Source organism: Lissotriton helveticus, chromosome 5_1 (assembly GCF_964261635.1).
Source record: "Lissotriton helveticus chromosome 5_1, aLisHel1.1, whole genome shotgun sequence".
Lineage (NCBI taxonomy): Eukaryota > Metazoa > Chordata > Amphibia > Caudata > Salamandridae > Lissotriton > Lissotriton helveticus.
In genome coordinates, this window is record NC_136065.1 from 399013225 (window position 1) to 399036859 (window position 23635).

Genomic DNA, 23635 nt, shown 5'->3' on the forward strand with positions numbered 1-23635 from the left:
AGGTGCAGTAAGCAAACAAGCGTAGGCAAATACGAGCAATAGGTAAAGGTGATCGTGAACACACACCGAAAAGACAAAGGGAGAAGAGCTGCAGGACAGAATTGCATGAGATTTAGAAGAGGGCAAGACTGCGAAGGACAGCCCCAGAAATAAGCACAATACACACTGAAGTGACTGGGGACTTGCACCAGGATAAGGGGAACGCCCGAACGAACAAAGATGTCAAATGCGCCCAGCCTCACCGCGGAAGAGTCGGTAACCATCTGCCACTAGCATGCGACTCGAAAGAGAAGGAGCCCTGTGTCTAGCACAGTGCAGCTGGCTGGTGGACATTTCAGAACGCAGGAAATCCAAGTTCTAGTCACTGGCGCATACGGTGGTGTTTGCAAGGATTAGTAACGCCCCAGCAGATGACCAGACCGAAGGCCTCGACTAAAGAGGATCAACTAAAACGACGAGAAGCCGAATACAATCAATCAGAATCCTCCTCTCATGGCGAGGGAAGAAGTAGCACAACGACGCAACCCTTGCATCAAAGCACCACCCCAAGGAATGCAGTATGATACTTGGAGTCTGTGTCTCGAACGGAACCAATGGCTGGCGACATTGGGTGACTTCCTGGACGCCAATGGTGAACAAAGAGAGAGAAAATGCCTGATGCTACTCCTCCATCTGGTGGGTCATGAAGGCCGATGCCCAATCAGAACATTCTCCAAAGAAGACACAGAAATCTATGAAAGACTCCTAGAGAAGCTATGTGCCCGTCTCTCCGCACAAGCAGAGGTGGATCACGATCGCATCGTTTTCAACACAGCTCGGCAGGAACCAGGTGAACCATTGCCAACTTTCATCATTCGGTTGCAAAACCTGGTACAAGGCTGCCATTTCAACACCTTTACGAATGAAGACGCAGTTCGACTCCGGATAATTGAAGGCTGCGCAAACCCCGACACAAAGCTCAAGATCTTGCGAGGAAATTGGTCGTTAGAAGAAATCATTAGGAAGGCTGAAATTGGAACACACGTCAAGACAAGAGACAAATCAAAGGACCTACCTCTGAAGGCAAAATATCAAGACGCCTGGACTGATGAAACTCGGAAAATACACAAAACAAAAAGGAGAGAGAGGGAAGGCAGACCAGTGAAAAGACAACGGGAGAGACACAGTAACAAGGAGCACTCCGAGTTAATCAGTCAAAGGACAACCTCAAGGAGTTTGTCACCCTCAAGGTGTCATTCAAAGTCCGACGAGGAGGGAGCGTCAAGTGGGACAGATCGCACCCCTGGACAAGATGGCAACCTACACAACAAGAGAGTAAGGAAGACAAACTATAGGAATTCGGCGCAGGAACACTCTTCGTCAAGTCGTGAAGATGAGTCTGAGGAAACACCCAGACACTCTTCGTCAAGTCGTGAAGATGAGTCTGAGGGAACATCCAGCAGGAGAACACATCACACCCATATCATGGGTGTCCGAGCACCAAACAAGTGGGAAGAAGAAATAGGTTGCATAAGACGAACTGGTCCTCCCCAACAACGAACAGGAGAAGACCAACGCATCAATGGCACCCAGGACAATGAAGAAACTGAGAAGAAGTCGTTGATATGTGAGAAAGGCAAAGATGGAAAACCCCAAGACCAAACACAAAGAACGAGCACGTGGTTATTGAACAACTTCTCAAATAAAACAACGTCAAAGACAAGTCAACGAAGGCGCTCGGAGAAGCGTCTTAAAGACAACCCTGAGTCAAGGAACAACGTGTCACGGCCTACCCATTGCAGAAGTCCATTACCTGATACCCTCTCTAAGGAACGCTTTAAAAAGGACATGGCCCGGAACTCCTCTGGTTCGGAGAGCGCGTCTGTCCGATCCTTTAAAAGGGGTATGGCCAGGAACTCCTCTGATTCAGAGAGCGCCTCTGTCCGATCCTGGAAGTCGACAAGAGACTTCCCTGAACCAGAAAGCACGCCTGTTCAATCCCGTGAGTTGACCGAGTCTGGTTCGGGGAGCGCGTCTGTCCGATCCTTTAAAAGGGGTATGGCCAGGAACTCCTCTGATTCAGAGAGCGCCTCTGTCCGATCCTGGAAGTCGACAAGAGACTCCTCTGAACCAGAAAGCACGCCTGTTCAATCCCGTGAGTCGACCGAGTCATGGTCCCGACAACAGACATGGTGTCAACCACCCGAACGCACCACGGAACCAAAAGACATCCTTCCCGTCAAGAGCAACATGTCACACACAAAGGTCTCTGGATACTCAGTCACTCCACAGGACAACCTGTCATGTCAGTCACAAGTATATCCAGACACAGATCAGACACCGTCACCCCTGAAGGGGTCCGCGAGGCTGACTCAAAGGACCTACAAAAGGAAAACAGAGACAGTGGACCTTAGTCACCGAATGGAAAGGGTGGGAAGGGACCAGCCAGTCCCTCCGCAAGGAAAGCCGGACGTGTTAGTAGAGAGAGATTATCAGATGAGAGAGAAACATGCCTATGCACAGATAGCTCACGAGTTCGCCAGACAACCCGAGGCTGTGAATGAGTTATCGAACCAAACCAAGACAGTCTCATCAGATAACACCGTACTGTCTGGCATACATGACCCTGAATTGGAGAGCAGTGTTGCTCTCGACCGGACTAGACAAAAGGAAATAAAAGTAGATGCGGCGAATGAGTTACCGAACCAAGCCAAGACAGTCTCATCAGATAGCACTGTACTGTCTGGTATACATGACCCTGAATTGGAGGGCAGTGTTGCCCTCGGCCGTACAGGACAAAAGGAAGTAAGAGTAGATGCGGGTGCTCGGAAGAGGACCAGAACATTATCCACTCATGAAAGAGATCGAGCATCTGAACCAACCGTAGTTACACCACCGGAAGGAACATGAGGACTGCAGACTGTGAGAGTAAACAGTTTACACGCAACGTGGTCAAGAATGCCCTGATCAAGACAACGGAAAGATTGACCAAAGCCAAGCTCACCACTGATTCGACACTACTGAGGCTTGAAGAACAGGCTGTCCGCCAACCCGTGTGGTGGATTGAAGAACTGCGAACACTGAGGACATTAAGCTCACTTTGTTAAGAAAGGGGGAGATGTAGAATTGTGTGATGTAGTCTAGTGGTTGGGGGCGGAGTTATGGGAGGAGCAGTGTTCTGCTCGATTTTTGGGCTCTATTTATGAGTGATGGTGACTTTAAGCTTGCTACCATCCTGAATCTCTATTCTTGCCTTGTGTTGGTCCTTTTAAGGCCTTTTTGCCATACCTAGAAGCATAAACTAGAGGATAGCTGCTTAATATGATGATAGATCCCTTATTGTTGACTCTAATCCATCTATTGCCTATTGGCTTTGACATAATTCTGTGTCCTTTTATGATTCTACCTATAGTAGAGGGTGGATCCTGTTGTCTTGACTTCATATTACATATTGGTATGGTTTGTGTAGGTACTCTGATAGAGCTAAGTGTTATTTCATCCTTCTCAGGCCTACAAGGCCCAGAACTAGAGAGACTCCATTTTGCTTTCTGTCCCTGCAGACTGAGATGCTTGCAGGGTAAAGGTAATGTTTTAGTTATGAGGTGTTGTTCGCTTGGAGAGAACCGGTTCAGGCCGGCCCTTGTCGAAGGATTGTATTTCTCTTCGTGCTGAAGACACAACATCGGGCCGGCCGGCTGGGGATGTGTCCTTGGTACGGGGAGGTGCAAGAATTTGGAGGGCGGCAGGCTGATGCCTGGAACTTTCCATGAGGAGACAGCATTCCATATTAGTGAAGTGCAGAGGCGGAGTCAGGGAGAAGGACTTTGGGTTGGAAGGAGTCCAGTCGTGGATTGGAACGGAGAGCGTTAGAGTGCAGAAGGAGAGGAGATGGAGCAGGGGAGAAAAGACAGTGGATGCTTGGAACAGAGGGAAGACAGACAGCCAGTGAGCTGGAACCAGAGAGAGAGAAACTAGAAGCAGTTGTGAGTAGATGGTGTTCTGAACAGAGAGAGATGAAGCAATGTTTGGAGCTGAAGACAGCAGTTAGAAGTAGTTACTTATCCGGAGGAGTTGTGATCAGCTGGAGTCTGAGGTGGTGCCTTTTGGAAGAGACTGAAGTTATACTAATCTGTGAGAGCAGCTGGAGTGAATTGGACATTTGAACAGAGATAATCAGACAGAATGAAGAAGCTAGTGGAGCGAACGGTTATCAGAGCGGCAGAAACAATTAGACTGAAGCTGGAAGGCGGAGACAGTTCGTGGGGGAGAGGTCTCCAGTGCAGAGTGATCAGCGCAGATGCATGTCCAAGAGTGCAGAGGAGAATCACAGACGAGGGAGGAATCCAGATGACAGCTAGAACAAGACTCCATACTAATCAGGTGATTTCTGTCCTGTTATGTTAGTGCCCATGAAACATTATTACTAATCCTTTTCCTTTCAGCGGTGTGCAGTCTATTTACAGTTCCTGTTAGTTAGATGTGGATGTGGTCTTCACAGAGACCCTGCAGATCTGTGTATGTGTCTATTATGTGTTGCTAATGTTGTTTATTGTAATGAGAAATAAAGATACCCCAGTTCTTAGTGAACCATTGTGCAGAAATTGTTATTCTTAGTGAGGCTAACCTTTCTTCTAGTCAGGTGCAGGTGAACGGATGCATCTCCCGTCCATGTGGGTCTGAGCAAGGGGGTAGAGGAGAGCTTATATTTGATAATAACCTTTGCATAGTGAACTAGTGTGCTTCTTATTCTTATATGAAAAGGTAACCTGTTCTTCTAGTCAGATATTACTGTGAACAGATGCTACCCCTGATCAGGTAAGTGATAACTGAATAAGGGAGAAGGGAGCTCTTGGATTGAAGGATAAGGTGTACATCACCTAATTTGGCAACTATTGTGTGATCCAGAATATTGTAGTACTATACCCCTGATGAATAGTGAGACTGATCCCTTTATGTAATGGTAATCATGGGATATGCTGCCGTCTGGGTAGGTTGTCTGGGTCTGTATGAGACCGCGAGATCGCCGCTGATGCTGCCGTCTGGGTAGGTTGTCTGGGTCTGTATGAGACCGCGAGATCGCCACTGATGCTGCCGTCTGGGTAGGTTGTCTGGGTCTGTATGAGACCGCGAGATCGCCGCTGATGCTGCCGTCTGGGTAGGTTGTCTGGGTCTGTATGAGACCGCGAGATCGCCGCTGATGCTGCAGTCTGGGTAGGTTGTCTGGGTTCGTCTGGGACCGCGAGATCGCCGATATTGATATTATAAGAGGTCTGGGTATGTATCTTAGGAATTCCCTGTCCTTAGGTGGTAGATATATGTTGTTACCTATTGTAAATAGGCCCTAGGGAGGGGGAGGTGGTAACGTTCTGGCTGAGTTAGTGATGCTCTGATGAGCTGGTCCTATCTAATCTGAAAAACCAGGCAGAACATTTGGCGTAGTCGGGCAGTTTTCGCACAAGATGCGGGGAGTGACCCCTGTTATGTAGTTGGACTTAAAACCCTTTCAAATTTGACTTCTGTGAACGGTCTGTGAATTGCATGGTGAGGTGTGGTCCCTGACCTATTGGCTTGAACAGTTCGAGTGTAAGGAGATTGCAGTACATCATGGCATCTGACTTATGCAGTGTAGGAGAAATGCTTTTCATCTTGGTGTTTGAACTGTCAGGCTGGTAGGGTGACTGTGTGTGAGGGAGCCAATTACATTTTGGTGTTGATGAGATTGTACATTTGTGTATGAAAAAGGCTTGTACATTGCTTATCACATTGCTTGCTGCATTTACTTATGCTGTGAAGTGTGAAATGTATTCTGTGATATAACTTGCTGAAAATCTTGTAAATAGCGCCTTGTGATTGAGGCTTTTGAATCTTGTAAATGTGGTCTGTAGCGCCTTGTAAATATGGTCTGTAGTGCCTTGTATATTTGGCCTGTGAATAGCGTGTTATCATTGTGTTTCTTGTGAATAGCGCCTTGTGCTTAACATGTATGAGTGGCTTCTTAAGACCATGTGCATAGCGCTTTGTGCTTCAGATTTGTGAATAGCTTGTTGAATCCATGTGCATAGCTCTTTGTGAGTGACTAGTTGAATTATTTGTGAATAGCGCTTTGTGCTTCAAATTTGTGAGTAGCTTGTAGTTGCTTGTGGATAGCGCCTTCTGAATATGGTTTATGAATGACTTGTTCCATTGAGCAGGGAAGGGTTGGATCCTTTCTGTCTGTTGGGGGAGAAAATGTGTTTTTGAAAGGAGCTCGACTGTTATGTGAGAACGTGAGAGATTAGTCCTGGGACTTTCCCTTGTGTCTGCAGCGCTCGGGGAAGGCTTAGGTTTCAGCTGCCAAAGGGTTAATATCTTGAATTGAGACAGCAGTGTTCATTTTTACGTACTGTTTGGAATGCATCCACGGGTTTCTGTGTGTCTTCCCTTTGTACACATGATTTAATGAGTTTGACTCGGAGGTGTACATCAACCTGTCGGAATGCGAGGGGGTGTTTTGGTGGATTTCAGCTGTGCACAGATGGTGCAATCTTCGGTTGTGGAAATGAAATTATTTCAATGTAGAATGTGCTTTAATTGGTGAAATGCAACCGTGTGCTTTTAAATGAAATGATGAATCTGGCCCTTTTTATAGGTAGAATGGAAAAGTTTGCACACTTAATTATGAATTCTTGGTTATGCAATGCAAAATTATATGTTGCCCCTTGTTTAATTTGATGGTGTTTCACATGTTATAAAAAATGAAATGTGTCTGCATGCATTGTTGTTCTAATATTTTTTCCCTTTCAGCAAATAGTGAACAGTTATGACAAACTTATTTTGCCTATGTGATTATGTTTCTGAAACATTTTGATGTTCGTGTATACAGTCAAGGGTGGATATGAGGTTCTATTTTGATTTTGACTTTAATACACTCACATCCCTTACATCAGTTTAAAATTGCTTTAGTGCAGAATGCCGTCTTTTGAATGTTGGTTAACTTTTCACATGGCTATAGAAAAATAAAATGCCAGCTGCAGGGAGTTTCATTTAAAAATGTGTGAGAAACTCCACAAAGCAGAAATTGTTGTTGTAACCTTGAACGAGATAACTCAGGCCCGTCCTCAGACCAGATGGTGGGGGCCTTATGCGAGTGAAGGCTCCCTTTGGCCATTACCCAATTTTAGGGAAGCAGAGGAGAGAGAGCTGTCTCCTATTTTGTTATGATTGGAATTGAGCCAGCCCCTGAGCGCGGATGGCTCTGAAGGGAGGGGCTGTTTCTCAAAGGAGTGAGGAGCGACTAGGCCCCAGCCCTTCTGACTTGTGTAAAAAAAAAATTTGGGATTTTGCCCAAACAAATTTAAAGAATAGAGTTCTTTTCAGGAATTAGGAGGGTTTTCTTCTTACAGAAATGAAAAGCACTTGGGGTGCTTTTTTGAATGGAAAATCTGTTTTTGCAAGATTGATGATACGTGTTTTTCGTTCCAGATTGCTGATCTATGGGGGCCCTGTATGAGTGTGACTTTCTTATTTTGGAGTGATGGGCTTTGTTATTTTCGGATGAGTGTCGCCCTTCCCAACCCCCCCCCCCCCCCGAGGCTGAATCCAGGATTAGAAGCAGACGTACCAGGCTGACCAGACTGGAGGGTGTGCTTCCTTGGCACCGGATACAGATGAAGATGGAGAATTATGGCCTACAAGAATGAACTGTTTTCCTAAGGAGAAACCAACGATGGATTCCTACAGAAGAGAACTTGTACATTAACTGAACTTTTGATAATCATGTTTGGATTCCCCCCTAAAAAATTTTTTCGGGTGACAAAGCCAATAGTAAAGTGATGATCTAAAAAAAAAAACCCCATTGGTATTTGGTTATAATGATGTTCCTTTATGAAAGGAGTCTATAATGTAATTCCTTGGCCTGCATTCTTGAGTCTTGCATTTTTTCCCATGTTTCTATTTCAGATGGACATGATGCCACTTTTTGCAGTTACCACAAACAGGCCCCAATGATAATGTTAAATTTGCAGTCCTGTTTATGCTTTTGATTTTTCAGTTTGAAAGATGCAGTGCCACATTCATAATTTGGCCTTTGGTTTAATGATTATGCAAATGATTTTGTTTGAAAGTCATAGGGTGCAGTATATAATTAGTGAGCTGCTTTAGTAATCTGATGCCCTGTGATACATGATATTTTGATCTTAGTATGCTATGCTATTACAGATTGACTTTACACTTGTTTATCTTTCACCTATTGGATAGTTTTCCTGTTTTCTGTAAAACAGTTTTGCCAATGAAGGGAAAGTAGTGTTCTGCATGATGGTGCACACATGTGTTCCACAGATTGATGCAGAGGGATTAGGTGCACACTGTTTCCTGAGTTAGATGACTTATGACCTTTGCCTATTGACTTTGGCATGGTCTCCTATCACTTAGTTTTTCAAGTTTAAGTTTCTGATTCAGCTATTTTAGCTATAGGGATTTCTGGACAGACTATGTCTGAATTATCTTTTAGAAGAGTATATGCACCACAACTAGATCACTGTTTCTGATTTCTTGCTTGATATGCATAGTGCTACACCAGCTATTTTGTAGGAATGGGGTTATCCTTGTTTTCCTGTTATTACACTTTTACTTTGATCCATCAACTTTTAATTGGAGCAGTGGGATTAGTTCCAAGGGTGGTCACCCTAGACTTTAAGTTGTCCCGGGAGGTGTGTCATTTAGTTAGGTCATGTCCTAGATTTACTAGTAATAGTTGCCCAGACATTGAGGACCCTTTGTTATGTTTATTTGTCAAGATTTTACCAAATCCTTTCTTAAGTTGACCGAAGTAGGTAGGCCTCGTTTAGGCCCTTTGTTGTTTTTACTTCACGGACATGTCACTACATCAATAGACTTCATGAGTTATTACTAGAAGTTGAGGCACATTTAGTTCAAGGGTGCTTAGGTTAGTTTCTTAAGTTGACCGAAGTAGGTAGGCCTCATTTAGACCCTTTGTTATTTTTACTTCACAGACATGTCCCTACATTAATAGATTTCATGAGTTAGTACTAGAAGTTGAGACATATTTAGTTCAAGGGTGCTTAGGTTAGTTTCTGTGGTTATCAGATATTTTGATTTGTTCCCTATATCAAGCTTTAGGTGGTATTTCCTTGGTTGTCATTCATTTTAGGGAGTCTTTTTGTTTTTGATTTTGTTGATAGATCATGTCGATGTTTGTTTATTTGGTTGTTGTTGTTTATAGATGTTAGCAAGTTAAAGTCAAGGGTGCAATGTTCTGCTCGATTTTTGGGCTCTATTTATGAGTGATGGTGACTTTAAGCTTGCTACCATCCTGAATCTCTATTCTTGCCTTGTGTTGGTCCTTTTAAGGCCTTTTTGCCATACCTAGAAGCATAAACTAGAGGATAGCTGCTTAATATGATGATAGATCCCTTATTGTTGACTCTAATCCATCTATTGCCTATTGGCTTTGACATAATTCTGTGTCCTTTTATGATTCTACCTATAGTAGAGGGTGGATCCTGTTGTCTTGACTTCATATTACATATTGGTATGGTTTGTGTAGGTACCCTGATAGAGCTAAGTGTTATTTCATCCTTCTCAGGCCTACAAGGCCCAGAACTAGAGAGACTCCATTTTGCTTTCTGTCCCTGCAGACTGAGATGCTTGCAGGGTAAAGGTAATGTTTTAGTTATGAGGTGTTGTTCGCTTGGAGAGAACCGGTTCAGGCCGGCCCTTGTCGAAGGATTGTATTTCTCTTCGTGCTGAAGACACAACATCGGGCCGGCCGGCTGGGGATGTGTCCTTGGTACGGGGAGGTGCAAGAATTTGGAGGGCGGCAGGCTGATGCCTGGAACTTTCCATGAGGAGACAGCATTCCATATTAGTGAAGTGCAGAGGCGGAGTCAGGGAGAAGGACTTTGGGTTGGAAGGAGTGCAGTCGTGGATTGGAACGGAGAGCGTTAGAGTGCAGAAGGAGAGGAGATGGAGCAGGGGAGAAGAGACAGTGGATGCTTGGAATAGAGGGAAGACAGACAGCCAGTGAGCTGGAACCAGAGAGAGAGAAACTAGAAGCAGTTGTGAGTAGATGGTGTTCTGAACAGAGAGAGATGAAGCAATGTTTGGAGCTGAAGACAGCAGTTAGAAGTAGTTACTTATCCGGAGGAGTTGTGATCAGCTGGAGTCTGAGGTGGTGCCTTTTGGAAGAGACTGAAGTTATACTAATCTGTGAGAGCAGCTGGAGTGAATTGGACATTTGAACAGAGATAATCAGACAGAATGAAGAAGCTAGTGGAGCGAACGGTTATCAGAGCGGCAGAAACAATTAGACTGAAGCTGGAAGGCGGAGACAGTTCGTGGGGGAGAGGTGTCCAGTGCAGAGTGATCAGCGCAGATGCATGTCCAAGAGTGCAGAGGAGAATCACAGACGAGGGAGGAATCCAGATGACAGCTAGAACAAGACTCCATACTAATCAGGTGATTTCTGTCCTGTTATGTTAGTGCCCATGAAACATTATTACTAATCCTTTTCCTTTCAGCGGTGTGCAGTCTATTTACAGTTCCTGTTAGTTAGATGTGGATGTGGTCTTCACAGAGACCCTGCAGATCTGTGTATGTGTCTATTATGTGTTGCTAATGTTGTTTATTGTAATGAGAAATAAAGATACCCCAGTTCTTAGTGAACCATTGTGCAGAAAGTGTTATTCTTAGTGAGGCTAACCTTTCTTCTAGTCAGGTGCAGGTGAACGGATGCATCTCCCGTCCATGTGGGTCTGAGCAAGGGGGTAGAGGAGAGCTTATATTTGATAATAACCTTTGCATAGTGAACTAGTGTGCTTCTTATTCTTGTATGAAAAGGTAACCTGTTCTTCTAGTCAGATGTTACTGTGAACAGATGCTACCCCTGATCAGGTAAGTGATAACTGAATAAGGGAGAGAGGAGCTCTTGGATTGAAGGATAAGGTGTACATCACCTAATTTGGCAACTATTGTGTGATCCAGAATATTGTAGTACTATACCCCTGATGAATAGTGAGACTGATCCCTTTATGTAATGGTAATCATAGGATATGCTGCCGTCTGGGTAGGTTGTCTGGGTCTGTATGAGACCGCGAGATCGCCGCTGATGCTGCCGTCTGGGTAGGTTGTCTGGGTCTGTATGAGACCGCGAGATCGCCGCTTATGCTGCCGTCTGGGTAGGTTGTCTGGGTCTGTATGAGACCGCGAGATCGCCGCTGATGCTGCCGTCTGGGTAGGTTGTCTGGGTTCGCCTGGGACCGCGAGATCGCCGATATTGATATTATAAGAGGTCTGGGTATGTATCTTAGGAATTCCCTGTCCTTAGGTGGTAGATATATGTTGTTACCTATTGTAAATAGGCCCTAGGGAGGGGGAGGTGGTAACGTTCTGGCTGAGTTAGTGATGCTCTGATGAGCTGGTCCTATCTAATCTGAAAAACCAGGCAGAACAAGCAGGAACAGGAGGAGCCGGGGGGACAGGAACCGGACAGTTAGCGTAGGGATAGGAAAGGTGTTGGAAGCATAGAATAAAGCTCCAGTTATACCACCAGCAGTGTCTGTGTTTAACTTGTAGCACGATGCTACAGGCCCCATTAAAATGTCAAGTAGAAGGCCATCCGACAGCTCGTCGTGGCGTTTCGCCCGACATCTGAGGCAGCAGTCCGACCGCCGTGTTATGATACGGGCGGTCTGACTGATGCCTGTGGGAGGAATCCGCTCCACCTCGGACTGGCTCAAGGAGTCCGTCTGGGTGGTTTGGTGATTGTAATCACCAAATTGGAGGCGGTGTCTGCTCAGGCACCGCTATAGGGATTATGATGCGCATTTCCAACAGCCTTTCTATGGTGGGCTGACTGCCATAGAAAGGCAGTCAGACACGGCTTTTAAGGGCCCCTAGAAAGGCCCCCGTCCTCCCGCGGCCTCCACTGTGGTGCCCCCGCAAACTTCCATGCATGGATGTTTAAAAAGTGTAATTTTACTATTGCAGAATGTGCTGCAGCTTGCAGCACAAGCCGCAATAGAAAATATGCATTTCCCGACCACCATCAAGGCAGTCGCATCCTAATTCGGGAAGCAGGACCGCCGACTCCTTGTAAGACAGTCCCGTTTCCGACACGATGCTGATCGGACGCTCGTCCAACCGGCATCGTAATGGGGTCCTTAATAAAAACATTCTTAATTGACAGTAAAAAACATATATATGTATACAAAAATAACAACAATAAATATATAAATAAAAAAGAAAGAAAGGAAAAAACAAATTACATATAATAAATTCAACTTCCCTAACTACCAAAAATAAAATAGAATAATTGGTAATAGATTTAATTCCAATTCATACATAAAAGACAATTTAAAAAAACAAATATCATAGACAAACAAATTTCACAAACACTTGTCAAAAAATAAATTAAAAATGTGTCAAATATGACACATTTTAATAAAATGTACATAATGAATTGCCACTGAATAAAATACATATAAATATCAATTATTATAAAACATATGTATTTATTTTTTGCCACCCTAGTCATTCAAAACAAGTAAAAAACTAAAATGTGTACGTGCATCTGAAATACACAGATACAAACTAAAATCCATAGAATACATAAAAAACAGTAGAACAATTACACAATTATTAAATACTAAAATAAATAAGTGTTAAACAATTTACATAAGTCACAATAAAGTAAATAATTAAGTTATTAATGAATTGATAATTATTTATTACTTAAAAAATTTCCCCCTATACCCCTGCAAACCCAGCAGCCCACACATAAAAAGTAACAAAAATAAATCAGTATTAAACAAATTGCTTAATTAATCATCAATTACATAATTAACTAACAATTTGTAATTAATTAGTAATTAATTATTACTTGTTAGAAATGGGGGTCTCTAGTTGACAATGGCTTGCACCCTTGTCCAAGTAGGGACCCTTCTTCCTAGTCAGGGTAAGGGGGATACACTTCTTAAATAACCCCTGCTCATCCCCTTGGTAGCTTAGCATGAGCAAACAGGTTTATCTCAAAGGTAGTGTGTAAACCATTTGTGCACACACACAGTAATACAGTGAAAACACTACAAATGGACACCACACCAGTTTAGAAAAATATGTCAACTTTATCTAAACCAAACAAGACCAAAACGACAAAAATCCCCAGTATAGTATTCAAAATGTACTTCTTAGAAGGTAAGAACAGTTCTGTCCATAGCAAACTATAGATGCAACACTTTCAACACAAAGTACCTCGGATGTGTCACAATCATAAACAAAAACAGCAGCAGGGAAGGTGATGTGTTGGGTACTTACGCCCAGGGAAGGTGATGCGTCCGTTTCTTACTTCTGGGCAGGTGATGCGTCCGTTCCTTACTGCCACGCAGGGGAGGTGATGCGTTGATTCTTTACTGAAGGGGAGGTGATACGTCGGTTTCTTACTGTGCGGGGAGTTGATGCGTCAGTTCCTTACTGCGGCCCAGGCATTCTTACCCAGGCATTCTTGTGAACTTGGTGCTGGTTCTCTATGTGGCGGCAACGGCGCTACATTGGTCTCCCCAGCCGCGGTCCCACAAAGAATTGGTGTGGTGATCTCGGACTTCATAGATCGGTGCACGCATTTCAGTGTGCAGCGATTTCTCCAGCCGCGGGCAGGCACTGCTTCACTCACTTCAGCGGCACGATGGCGGGCAGTACTTCTCCTTCAGCTTTCCCAGCCCTTCTCCTTGGCAGAGGTTCCTCTTGAGTCCAGAAGTATTCTAAAGTTCTGGGGTCTGGGCCCCAATATTTATGTAGGAGAGTAAGATCTGCTTCCTATGGTTACCCCCCCTTTTTTCTGTGTTTCACTGATTTATCTACTTTAGTCTGGCTGGGGCCCTCCTAACCAGGACTCCAGCCTAGCTGTTCCCTCTCTAAATTGACTGCATGTACATAAGGTGCACTCCTGATTGGTTATTGAGTTACCCTTGTGAGTCCCTAGTATATAACACCTTAGGTACCAAGGGCAAAGGTACCCCAGAGGCCTACCAGGGGCTGAAGCATGTATTATGCCACCCCTGGGAAGCCTTCCAAAAGGGCACCACAGGTCTGCTATGGCAGTCTGGGTTTGGTGGTACTTGTACCTCTTACTAAGATATAGTATACCTATATCTACCTATATATACAGACACATATAAACCTATAAGTCACTCCTATGGCAGGCCTTGACAATCCTAAAGGCAGAGTTCTTAGTTTTGTGTGAGAGGGTGCCCAAGCATGAGATGAGCCCCTCTGCAGCTTTCGGAATCCCTTCCATATAGCTGTTCTGTGATACAGCCATACCATATACTGTTAGGTGCATTATAACCTCGTGGTTAATGCCAACTTTGGAATGGCTGCATCTAAACATGTTGTGTTTGGTGCCAAACACTTTGGAATACTACCCTCTGCCAGTTCTGGTGGTGGGGGTAGTATTCCACCCTTCTAGAGGGAGAAGACATGTACACACTGGTCTAACGGGTAAAAGTTAAGCAGAGCCCCAGCATCACAAAATGGATGCTGCTGCCACAGATACGCGTCTAACCTCCTGCTGCTGGATGAAACTCCAGCAGGGGAAGCCTGGACAATAGGTTTCCTGCCCAGGGAGGTGTAACCAACTCCCCAGACAGGCTTTAGTGTACTAGGGCGGGTGCATTCAGTGAATGGTTTTCAGACAGTGCCTGGGGCACACAAGGTGTCCCTGTGCATACCTCAGTTCAAACCGGTTGCTGGGGCACTCAGCTCCAGCTCTGGTGCAAAACTGGACAAAGGGGAAGGGGTGTAACCAACCCCTCCACAGGTCATCCCATAGATGGGACCTTAGAGTTAGTCCAACCCCTAAACTTAGTATAAGTATAGGAACCCAGTCCCTAGAATTTTAGATTACCCTGGACGAAACTCTGCAACATATATCTTGGACCTTCGACATTCTATATCGACTAGAAGCTGGAAGAAATCTCCCTTGGGGTCAAGGAGTGACTCCCCTGTTCAATCAGGCACCAAAGAAGCATCTTGCTGGTTTGCATTTTCGAGGCTCCCGCCGTATCCCGGAGAATCTGCAACACAGAACACAGACTTCCAGACATCTCCGAGGCCGAAACGAGATCTCAGCAGAGCTGAGACCTCTAGCCATCACGAGAGACATGGGACCGGAACTCCTGGACATACAGCACATTTGCTAGTGCATCGACTTCTCAAGCTTTCCCAAAGTTGTACCATGGGTTACGTGTAGTCCAAGCCCTGAGCACCTTTTGCATTGACGCTTGTGGGCCTACACTCCACGAGTGTTCCATGGGCCCGCTTCTGGCATTTCTGCTCGAGGCCCGTTTGAGATCCCTGGTGCGTCGACTGGTGAGTGCCCAAGAAGGAAACTTTTGTTTCTTGGGCTTCCCCGGTTGCTCCAGATGTGCCTGACTCCCCTCCAAAGGGTGAGTCCCTCAGACCTTGCCGGTCTGCACTGAAGCCAATCTTTGCATCTTGAGAGGGTAGCTGTTGTCAAGGCTTGTTGGGTCCAATCCGGATACCGATGCTTCAGCACTCGACATCTGACTTTGGACAGCTTCAATCCAGCTCCTGGTTGTTGTCAACGCCTCCTGGACCTCGTGGCTGAAGAGTGAAGCTTCACCTCCATCACCTGAAATCACCCGACATCGGCTGGCATCTTCTTGTCACCTTCCTGGTCACTGGCTAGTGACCCAGACTCTGTCCCCTTTGCTTTCAGGTTCTTCAGATCTTCGATCCACCCTTGGATTCACCCAGACACTTTTCATCTGGTCGCCTGCAGCACGTCTTTGCAGCTATCAATAGGAAACGACGACGAAACCAGACACGAAAAGACACCTATACACCCGGCTTCCCTGGGTGAGGTAACACGAGTACTTCGGTGCTCTCATGGGTCTTGACTCTCAAACTGTCCAGTACTGAAGGAGTTTGTTCCTAGTCCACTCCTAAGTGTCCTTAATTTTTAAAACTCTAACCGCAACTTTCTCCATAGAAGTCAATGGTGATTTGCGGCTGTGTTTAGACACTGCACGTGTCCCCTGTGGGTCTCCTGTGTCCCTACCTTGGGTGGTTCCTAGTTGCCCCAGCGGTTCTACAGGCCCTAGGCCTTGTCTCTATGTTCACAGCGGTTCTTATACCACTTTCTTAGTATATGGTTTGTGAGGCCACTAGGGCAAAACGTATACTGTGCTAATTTACTGTGTGCTACTTAAGTTTTCTGTAAGTACTTTTGCCTCTAGCCTCATAAAGAGACTAGAGGGGTGTGTTTATAATAAATAAATATATTTTATATATATATATATATACCTGGTGTGGTTCTCTTTTCATTTGGTCAATCACAAGATTATAGACTGATAAAACAAGCTGCTTCACATTCCTTCAAGACTTAGCCTGAAGGCTGCTCTCCACAGCTACCACTAGGATAGCTTTCTATAAAGGTTGTCTTAAACCTACCATTAATAAGGGTCATTTGGACTGGTGCAAGGTGCCCACTAGAATAGTGGACAGCATATGCCAGGCCAACTTCTCACAAATCATATTCCATTTCTCTTTGTTCTCTTGTGGCAGAGAGGCTCAGTGCTCAGTCAAAACCAGTTCTGTCCTCTCTAGTCCAGCTTCCCGGCAGGAGGTGGAGACAGCATTGTGTAAGGCAGACCAGGCCCATTCAGGTGAAAGGAAATCTCCAGTCCAGCCCTGACTCATCCATCCAGTGGCTGTCTACGGTGAATGCACATGCCCATCCCCTGTCACTCCAAAGCCAGACAGTCAATCCACAACCCTGCAGAGTCACACAGGGTAGCTAAGCACGAAAATCCCCACTTTCTAAAAGTGGTATGTTCAAACACAGAAAGTAAAAATCATCCTTACTAAAAGATGCATCTTTATATTCTAAGTTCAGGCATACTAACCTTTATCTTCCTATCGTGTTCCATTGGGAAGTTATATTTATAATCTCCCATTCTATCCTATGGGACAGATAGCCTTTCAATAGTGAAAAACAAAATTCACTGTAGTCCACTAACAGAACACGTTACACACATCAGGAGGACATGTCCCACCTTTCACATACACTGCATCCTGACCACAGGGGTACCTTGGGCCTACCTTAGGGGTGACTCACATGTAAGAAAGGACAAAGTTAGGGCCTGACAAATGGGTGCACTTGGCAGGTCAACATGGCAGTAGATACTGCACACAGCCACTGCAGTGGCAGGTCTGAGAACCCTTTGAAAGGCTGCTTGTGTGGGTGGCACAATCAGTTCTGCACGCCCACTAGCAGCATTTTAATTACAGGCTCTGGGCACACAAAGTGCACTGTACTACAGACTTAGTAGTAAGTCAAACGAGCCAATCAGAGAAACACCAATTCATATTCAGAATTCATAGAGGGAGCACTTGCACTTTGGCACTGATCAGCAGCGGCAAAGTGCCAGATGCCTGTGTTGGTGGATTCCGGCACCCCCATAATATGGATGCTGTTCCTCCGCCCACGAGCTTCTAAGTCCTAGTTCTTAATGGCCACTGACTTAAGGAGCTTCTCCACCATTTCAAGCTACTTAGTTGTCTGGGCTGCGCTGTCCTCCAGATTTGAGATTCGACCATCTGTTACTGTAAGAAGACCCTCCTACGCATCCAGCCTGGCCCCCATGGATTCCACCCTCCTGTCAAGGGCATCGAATCTAGTGTCCAGGGCTCTGAACCCAGCCCTCAGTTCCACCAGCAAGTTGTCGGGCCCCGCTGGGTCAACCATGGGCATCTCACCACCATGCCCCATGGAGGGTTGCTGTGCAGAAGTGCCAGGACCAGGTGGCTTGAAAGGCAGGGTGCTTTGCTTGGGGCCCTTGCGCCCCATTCCCCTCACCGTTGATGTACCGCAAACTCAGGTGTGGCAGGGGCCGCCACGACTGACACCCAGTACTCGGAGTGGATTGGCTCCCCAAGTGGTGGATTAGTCGCGCAGCAGCCTAGTACCATGCAAGGCCGCAGGACATATATTTCCGCTAGGGTCACAAGGAAGAAAGATGCTGCGGTTGTGCCCCAATAGCTGGAAAGTCCTCAGCCACAACCATGCCCAACAATTGTCTCACACGTAGTTAGGGGCCGAGGCTAAATATCATTGATGCGTGGTGGCTGGCAGGGGCCAGAGGGGCTCAGTCGCTCACATCGGGTTGGTCGCCGCCGGCGGGCACCGCCGCCGTGGGGTCAGGATTGAGGGCAACAGCCCACAGTGCAGCTGGTATGTGGAATGACCCCCAAGCTGTGAGCGCCGCCTGGCCACTGCTCCAAGTGGCCCCGCTCCCCAGCAAGGCCCAGTCTGACATACAGGGAGAAAGGGGCCAGCTGTGAAAAGAAAAGGCCTCGGCACTGTAATGCCAATGCGGGCTGGGGACCAGACAGATACGGTGTGGCTGCAGGGGGGAGGGCTACTGCAGGCGGCACTGTACGCAGCCAGGTGACCGATCCCCAAGCCTGCCTATGGCCCCTGTTGCCGTGGGGCTTCTGGGGAGTGCCAGCGGCCCCGTCACCGATGGAGTCAGCATCCAAGCCCCCCCCACTGCAACCGCTTACCACAACTTGTCCTCTGTCCGGCAGCTGCTCTCAGCAGTCCATAATCCCACACTCCCGCTCCAGCCAGCATGCCACTCGAGGCCTCGGCTTTCCTCGTGGCAGCAGGCCACACCGCAGCAATCCAGGACCATCGTCGCCAATCCGCACCACGAGCCGCGATCAACCTGGCTTCCCCACTATACACCGCATCAATGCCACCCACACCTCTCACGGTATCGGAGGAGTCAAGAAGCATGATCATGCCACCACGACAGGTCCAACAAAGGGAAACAGTGGCAGAGTTCCAAGCCTACATGGCCATCACGGTCAGCAGCTTGACCACGCCCCAAAGAGGAACCTCAGATCTTTGTGTTCATACTCCGTTACTCCTTCCAGGTTCAAGAAAGCTACATTGGAAGGTAGTTACTTCCAAGTAGGAGCGTCTAAACTCTGGAACACACTTCCACTACACATTAGATCTGCACACTCTTTGCTGACTTTTAGAAAGCTCCTCAAGACCTGGCTTTTTAACCTGTAATCTCTCAGCATATTCTGTTACTTTGCCCTCTATTAGCGCCAAGACACCCTCAGGTAAATGCTGCATGGTATAAATCTACGTAACATACCTTAGAATCATCAACATCATGCGTTTAAGTCTACTTAGTTTAACTGAAGCCAACAGACCCTTCAACATTAAATGCATTAAAGTGTGTGGTGTTGGCTCCCCTGGCTAGGTTTCGGGGCTCCCAGGGAGCCACGGCGCACAGTTTGGGAACCACTGCACTAGAGGATTACTGCAACCACTTCAGAAGTAGTGGGGGGCATGCTACTACCTCTACTCTAATCCGCTGCACTATATGTGCTGAATAAGAGTACACTCAGACCTCTCTTCGCTTCATTTGTTTCGAAGACGTGCATCTGATCCAACTGTACCAGAAAAGGATAATAAATGGCATGGAAGTTAGGAAGTTTAGCAATAGAAGTAGCAGGGACTATTTCTGCCCATGCTTAATATAGGTTTCGCTAAATTATGATTGCACCATTCATGGCAAATTATTAAATTATGCAAATATAGAGGTGTGAATGGTGATCCCCTCGTACTTTTCAGCCCACATTTGCCAACAGTTGGTTGATGGAAACTGTCAGTCAATGGAAGAGCAATTGTATGAGTACTATCTGCAGATTATTCCCTGGAGATCCTTAATATGCAATAATGTGCTACTTGTGCACAGCACATGGTATTCTACTCTTTTTTGTTTTACGTTATTCTCCCTCATCTTGTTATGGAACCTTTTAATCAATTGTAGCATGTATTATAAATTATTTGGTTATTTTTTTGGGAGCCTTGAAAAAGTTGAAACACATATTGCCTGCATGGTGTTTTGAGCTTCAACATGGGAATGAACGGAATATTAAATAGACAGAAACTCATCCTGTGGCAGGAATTTATACTTTCTAACAGTCATACTACAATACCATTATTTTGATAGTGCACTGCCACAACTCATTGTTCAATCTATTGGCCTTCTGTTTCAATCCTCGTAGGAGAGGCTCAGAGGACTATCAAGGCACCTTTAGCAGCAGACTTTCAGTGTACCACCATACAGTTAGACCTATATAATATAGTAAGATTTTTAGTGAGTGTGCACTAATACAGTGTCAATGCTGTTTTTTCTTAATTGATGTATAGATGCGATAGGCACATTCTTATTTTCTTATTGTTCTGTGCATATATTGTTGATGACAGATGAGGACACATGGACTCCTCACTAGCATGGGCACAGTGCTTGACATCTTATCTTTGGCACACCTAGGCATTCAGCTGGAGTGGCTGTGGGTCCATGACATGATCACAGTCAAAATGCATCTTCAGAGCCATATCATGGTCACTTTCTATTCCTGTCTACAGGTGCAAATGGGGCTATGAACCTGTTTTCAAAGAAATCTAACTCTAAAGCATATCCAATAACTCAATAGCCCTACGTGTTATTGCTTGAGATGAACACAACTCTGCTTTGAAACACAAAACAGTGGAAGTAGCTCATAGTTTCTGAGCTGCACGCTGTCCGCACTCTGCAGGCTGGTAATGGGTAACACCAGTGTTTGCGTGCTCTATCATCACAAAGGGATCACTGACATAATATCGAATAGAAAAATATAGAATTACCAAAATATCAATGTAAAAATATAAAATGCAAAAATATCGAATTCTTATCTACAAACAGGAAAGTACAAAAATATTGAATCAAAAATCTCGTTTTAAAAACTATAGTTAGTCAACATATCGAATTTTTTAAAATGTTTTAAAAGTAATTTAAAATTAATGAAATAATAAATATCATTAACTAAAACATACTTAAAAATACTTAAATAATCTTAAAATTAATAAATAAATAATTTAAGTTATAAAAATATATATATATTTTTTAAAACATATATATATATATATATATATATTTACATGTGAACAAGCCCACCTGTTGGGCGAAACGTGTCATGCCACCATGCCGAAGCGTCTGTTTTAAGGAACAATAAAGAGAGAAAGCATGCACCTAATTAAAGTCTGTGTCCCTCTCTTGATCACGATTACAGAGCAAGTTTTGGGAACTGTTTGTATTTTTTCATATATACATATATATATATATATATATATATATATATATATATATATATATATATATATATATATATATATATATATATATATATATATATATATATATATATATATATATATATATATATATATATATATTGGGTAGTCCTGGCGTGTTTCGTTGACGGCTGTCAACTTGCTCAGAGGTCAGCCCAGCAAAAGGAAAATCTATATATATATTAACGTAATATTAATAAAAAATATACAATATTTTTACCGTAGGATAGCGGGGGGGTAAAAGTTACTATTACCACCTAGTGAGTGCAAGAGTAGGGAAAACGTTGGATAGCGTAGGGGTAAAAAGTACTATTCCCACTCCAGTGAGTGCAACAGTAGGGAAAGCGTTGGACAGCATAGGGGTAAAAATTACTATTCCCACTCCAGTGAGTGCAACAGTAGGGAAAGCGTTGGATAGCGGGAGGGTAAAAATTACTATTCCCACTCCAGTAAGTGCAACAGTAGGGAAAGCGTTGGATAGCGGGAGGGTAAAAATTACTACTCCCACGCCAGTGAGTGCAACAGTAGGGAAAGCGTTGGATAGCGGGAGGGTAAAAATTACTATTCCCACTCCACTGAGTGCAACAGTAGGGTAAGCGTTGGATTGCGGGAGAGTAAAAATTACTATTCCCACTCCAGAGAGTGCAACAGTAGGGAAAACGTTGGATAGTGGGAGGGTAAAAATTACTATTCCCACTCCAGAGAGTGCAACAGTAGGGAAAGCGTTGCATAGCCTAGGGGTAAAAATTACTATTCCAACTCCAGAGAGTGCACCAGTAGGGAAAGTAATGATTTAATATATTAATAAAACTTATTTAAATATGAATACCAATAAAAAATTAATTAAAAGTAATTACCAATTTAATATTATGTAATAATTAATCAATTAAAAATACAAATAAATATTAGTTATTAAAATTAACTACCTATTCGCAATTAATTAACAACTAATTAATTTTCAATAACAAAAACGAATTAATAATAAAAATTAATATCAATTAATGATTAGTTAACAGTAAATTAATTATCAATACACAAAAAGTATTTTTAATATGTAATTAATTACAATTAAATTACTCCCCATCCTATTCCCCTATAAACCCACAATCGACTACAGAAAATAAATTAATACAATTATCGTCATTATCAATTAATGAAGTAATACAAATAAATAACAATTAATAAAAAGTAATTACCAATTTATAATTAATTAACAATAAATTAAAAATCAATACCCATAAATAAATAAAGAAATATTTACTTAATTACAATTAAATTACTTCCCACTCTATTCCCCTATAAACCCACAACCTGCTACAGAAAATAAATTAATACAAGTAACATAATTATCAATTAATCAATTAATAAAAAGTAATTACCAATTAGAAATTAATTAACAATTAATTCAAAATGAATACCAATAAATAAATAAAAATATTTAATTACAATTAAATTACTTCCCACCCTAGTCCCCTATAAACCCACAACCCGCTACAGAAATAAATAATGCAAAAATAAATAACATAAAATTCATTTCTTAAAATAAATTACAAAAATGATATACAATTTTCACACATATACTAACATGCAAAACACTTTAAAAATGTTGATATTATTAAAAATTCTATATATTTTAATACCTATATTATACACTTCGATATTTTGACTTTCTATATTTTAAAAATCGAGATTATATTACTTACCTTCAATTTGATATTTTGCACCACTATATTCTGTCCATTCGATATTTTGTCCATTCTATATTTTGACTTTGATATTATGGCTATTCTATATTTTGAATTCGATATTATGTCTATTTACCACCACAAAGATTTTGACTATTGTAGGGCCACTCTAACCGATAAACACATGTACATACATACACACACACACAAAATCATGATGATCATTACTGCCTGAGGACATTGGTGATCATTAATATCTCTGGCTTTTGGACCTTATTATTTTTTGGCACCATTAAGCTTTTTTGTTGCCTAGAGCTATTAATGTACATGACAGCCTTTGGCCAATACTGATACTTGTTGTAGCCAGGGACAAGTGAGGCTCTTTGCTGCTTAAAACCATTGATGCTTGGTGCCTTCTGCGGTCAAAGATGGTCATTACTAACTCAGGCCATTGAGTCTTGAGGACGCCCTTTGCCACAATCAACTCGGCGCTGCTGCTACTTACAAGGAGTAAGGTTCAAAAACCCACGCCCTGCGGTACCCGCTCCGCGGGTCCCGCTTCGTTTGTACTCGCCTGACTTTCCTGACCTTTTTGCACCAGCTGTTCCTGTGGGGCGTGCTTGTGGCTGCAGGGCTGCGAGCGTGAACCGGGACTCGCCTTCCCAGGAGTCCCGGTGTCAGTGGCCGAGTCACCTGGCCCCGCTCTCCCTGACCGCCCCGCCCCACCTCCACTCATTGAAAAGGCCAAGGATTCTGT

At 44.0% G+C, this 23635-nt stretch overlaps 1 protein-coding gene across 1 annotated transcript in view; it reads right to left on the bottom strand.

Annotated features, from left to right (window-relative positions):
- Positions 1-18692, bottom strand: part of LOC144752482 (claudin-16-like) — an 82635-nt gene extending 63943 nt beyond the window's left edge. Inside the window, exon 1 of the mRNA XM_078640400.1 lies at positions 18562-18692. Coding sequence (XP_078496526.1) covers positions 18562-18692 — 131 coding nt within the window. The remainder of the gene's footprint in view (positions 1-18561) is intronic.
- Between the last annotated feature and the right edge of the window lie 4943 nt (positions 18693-23635).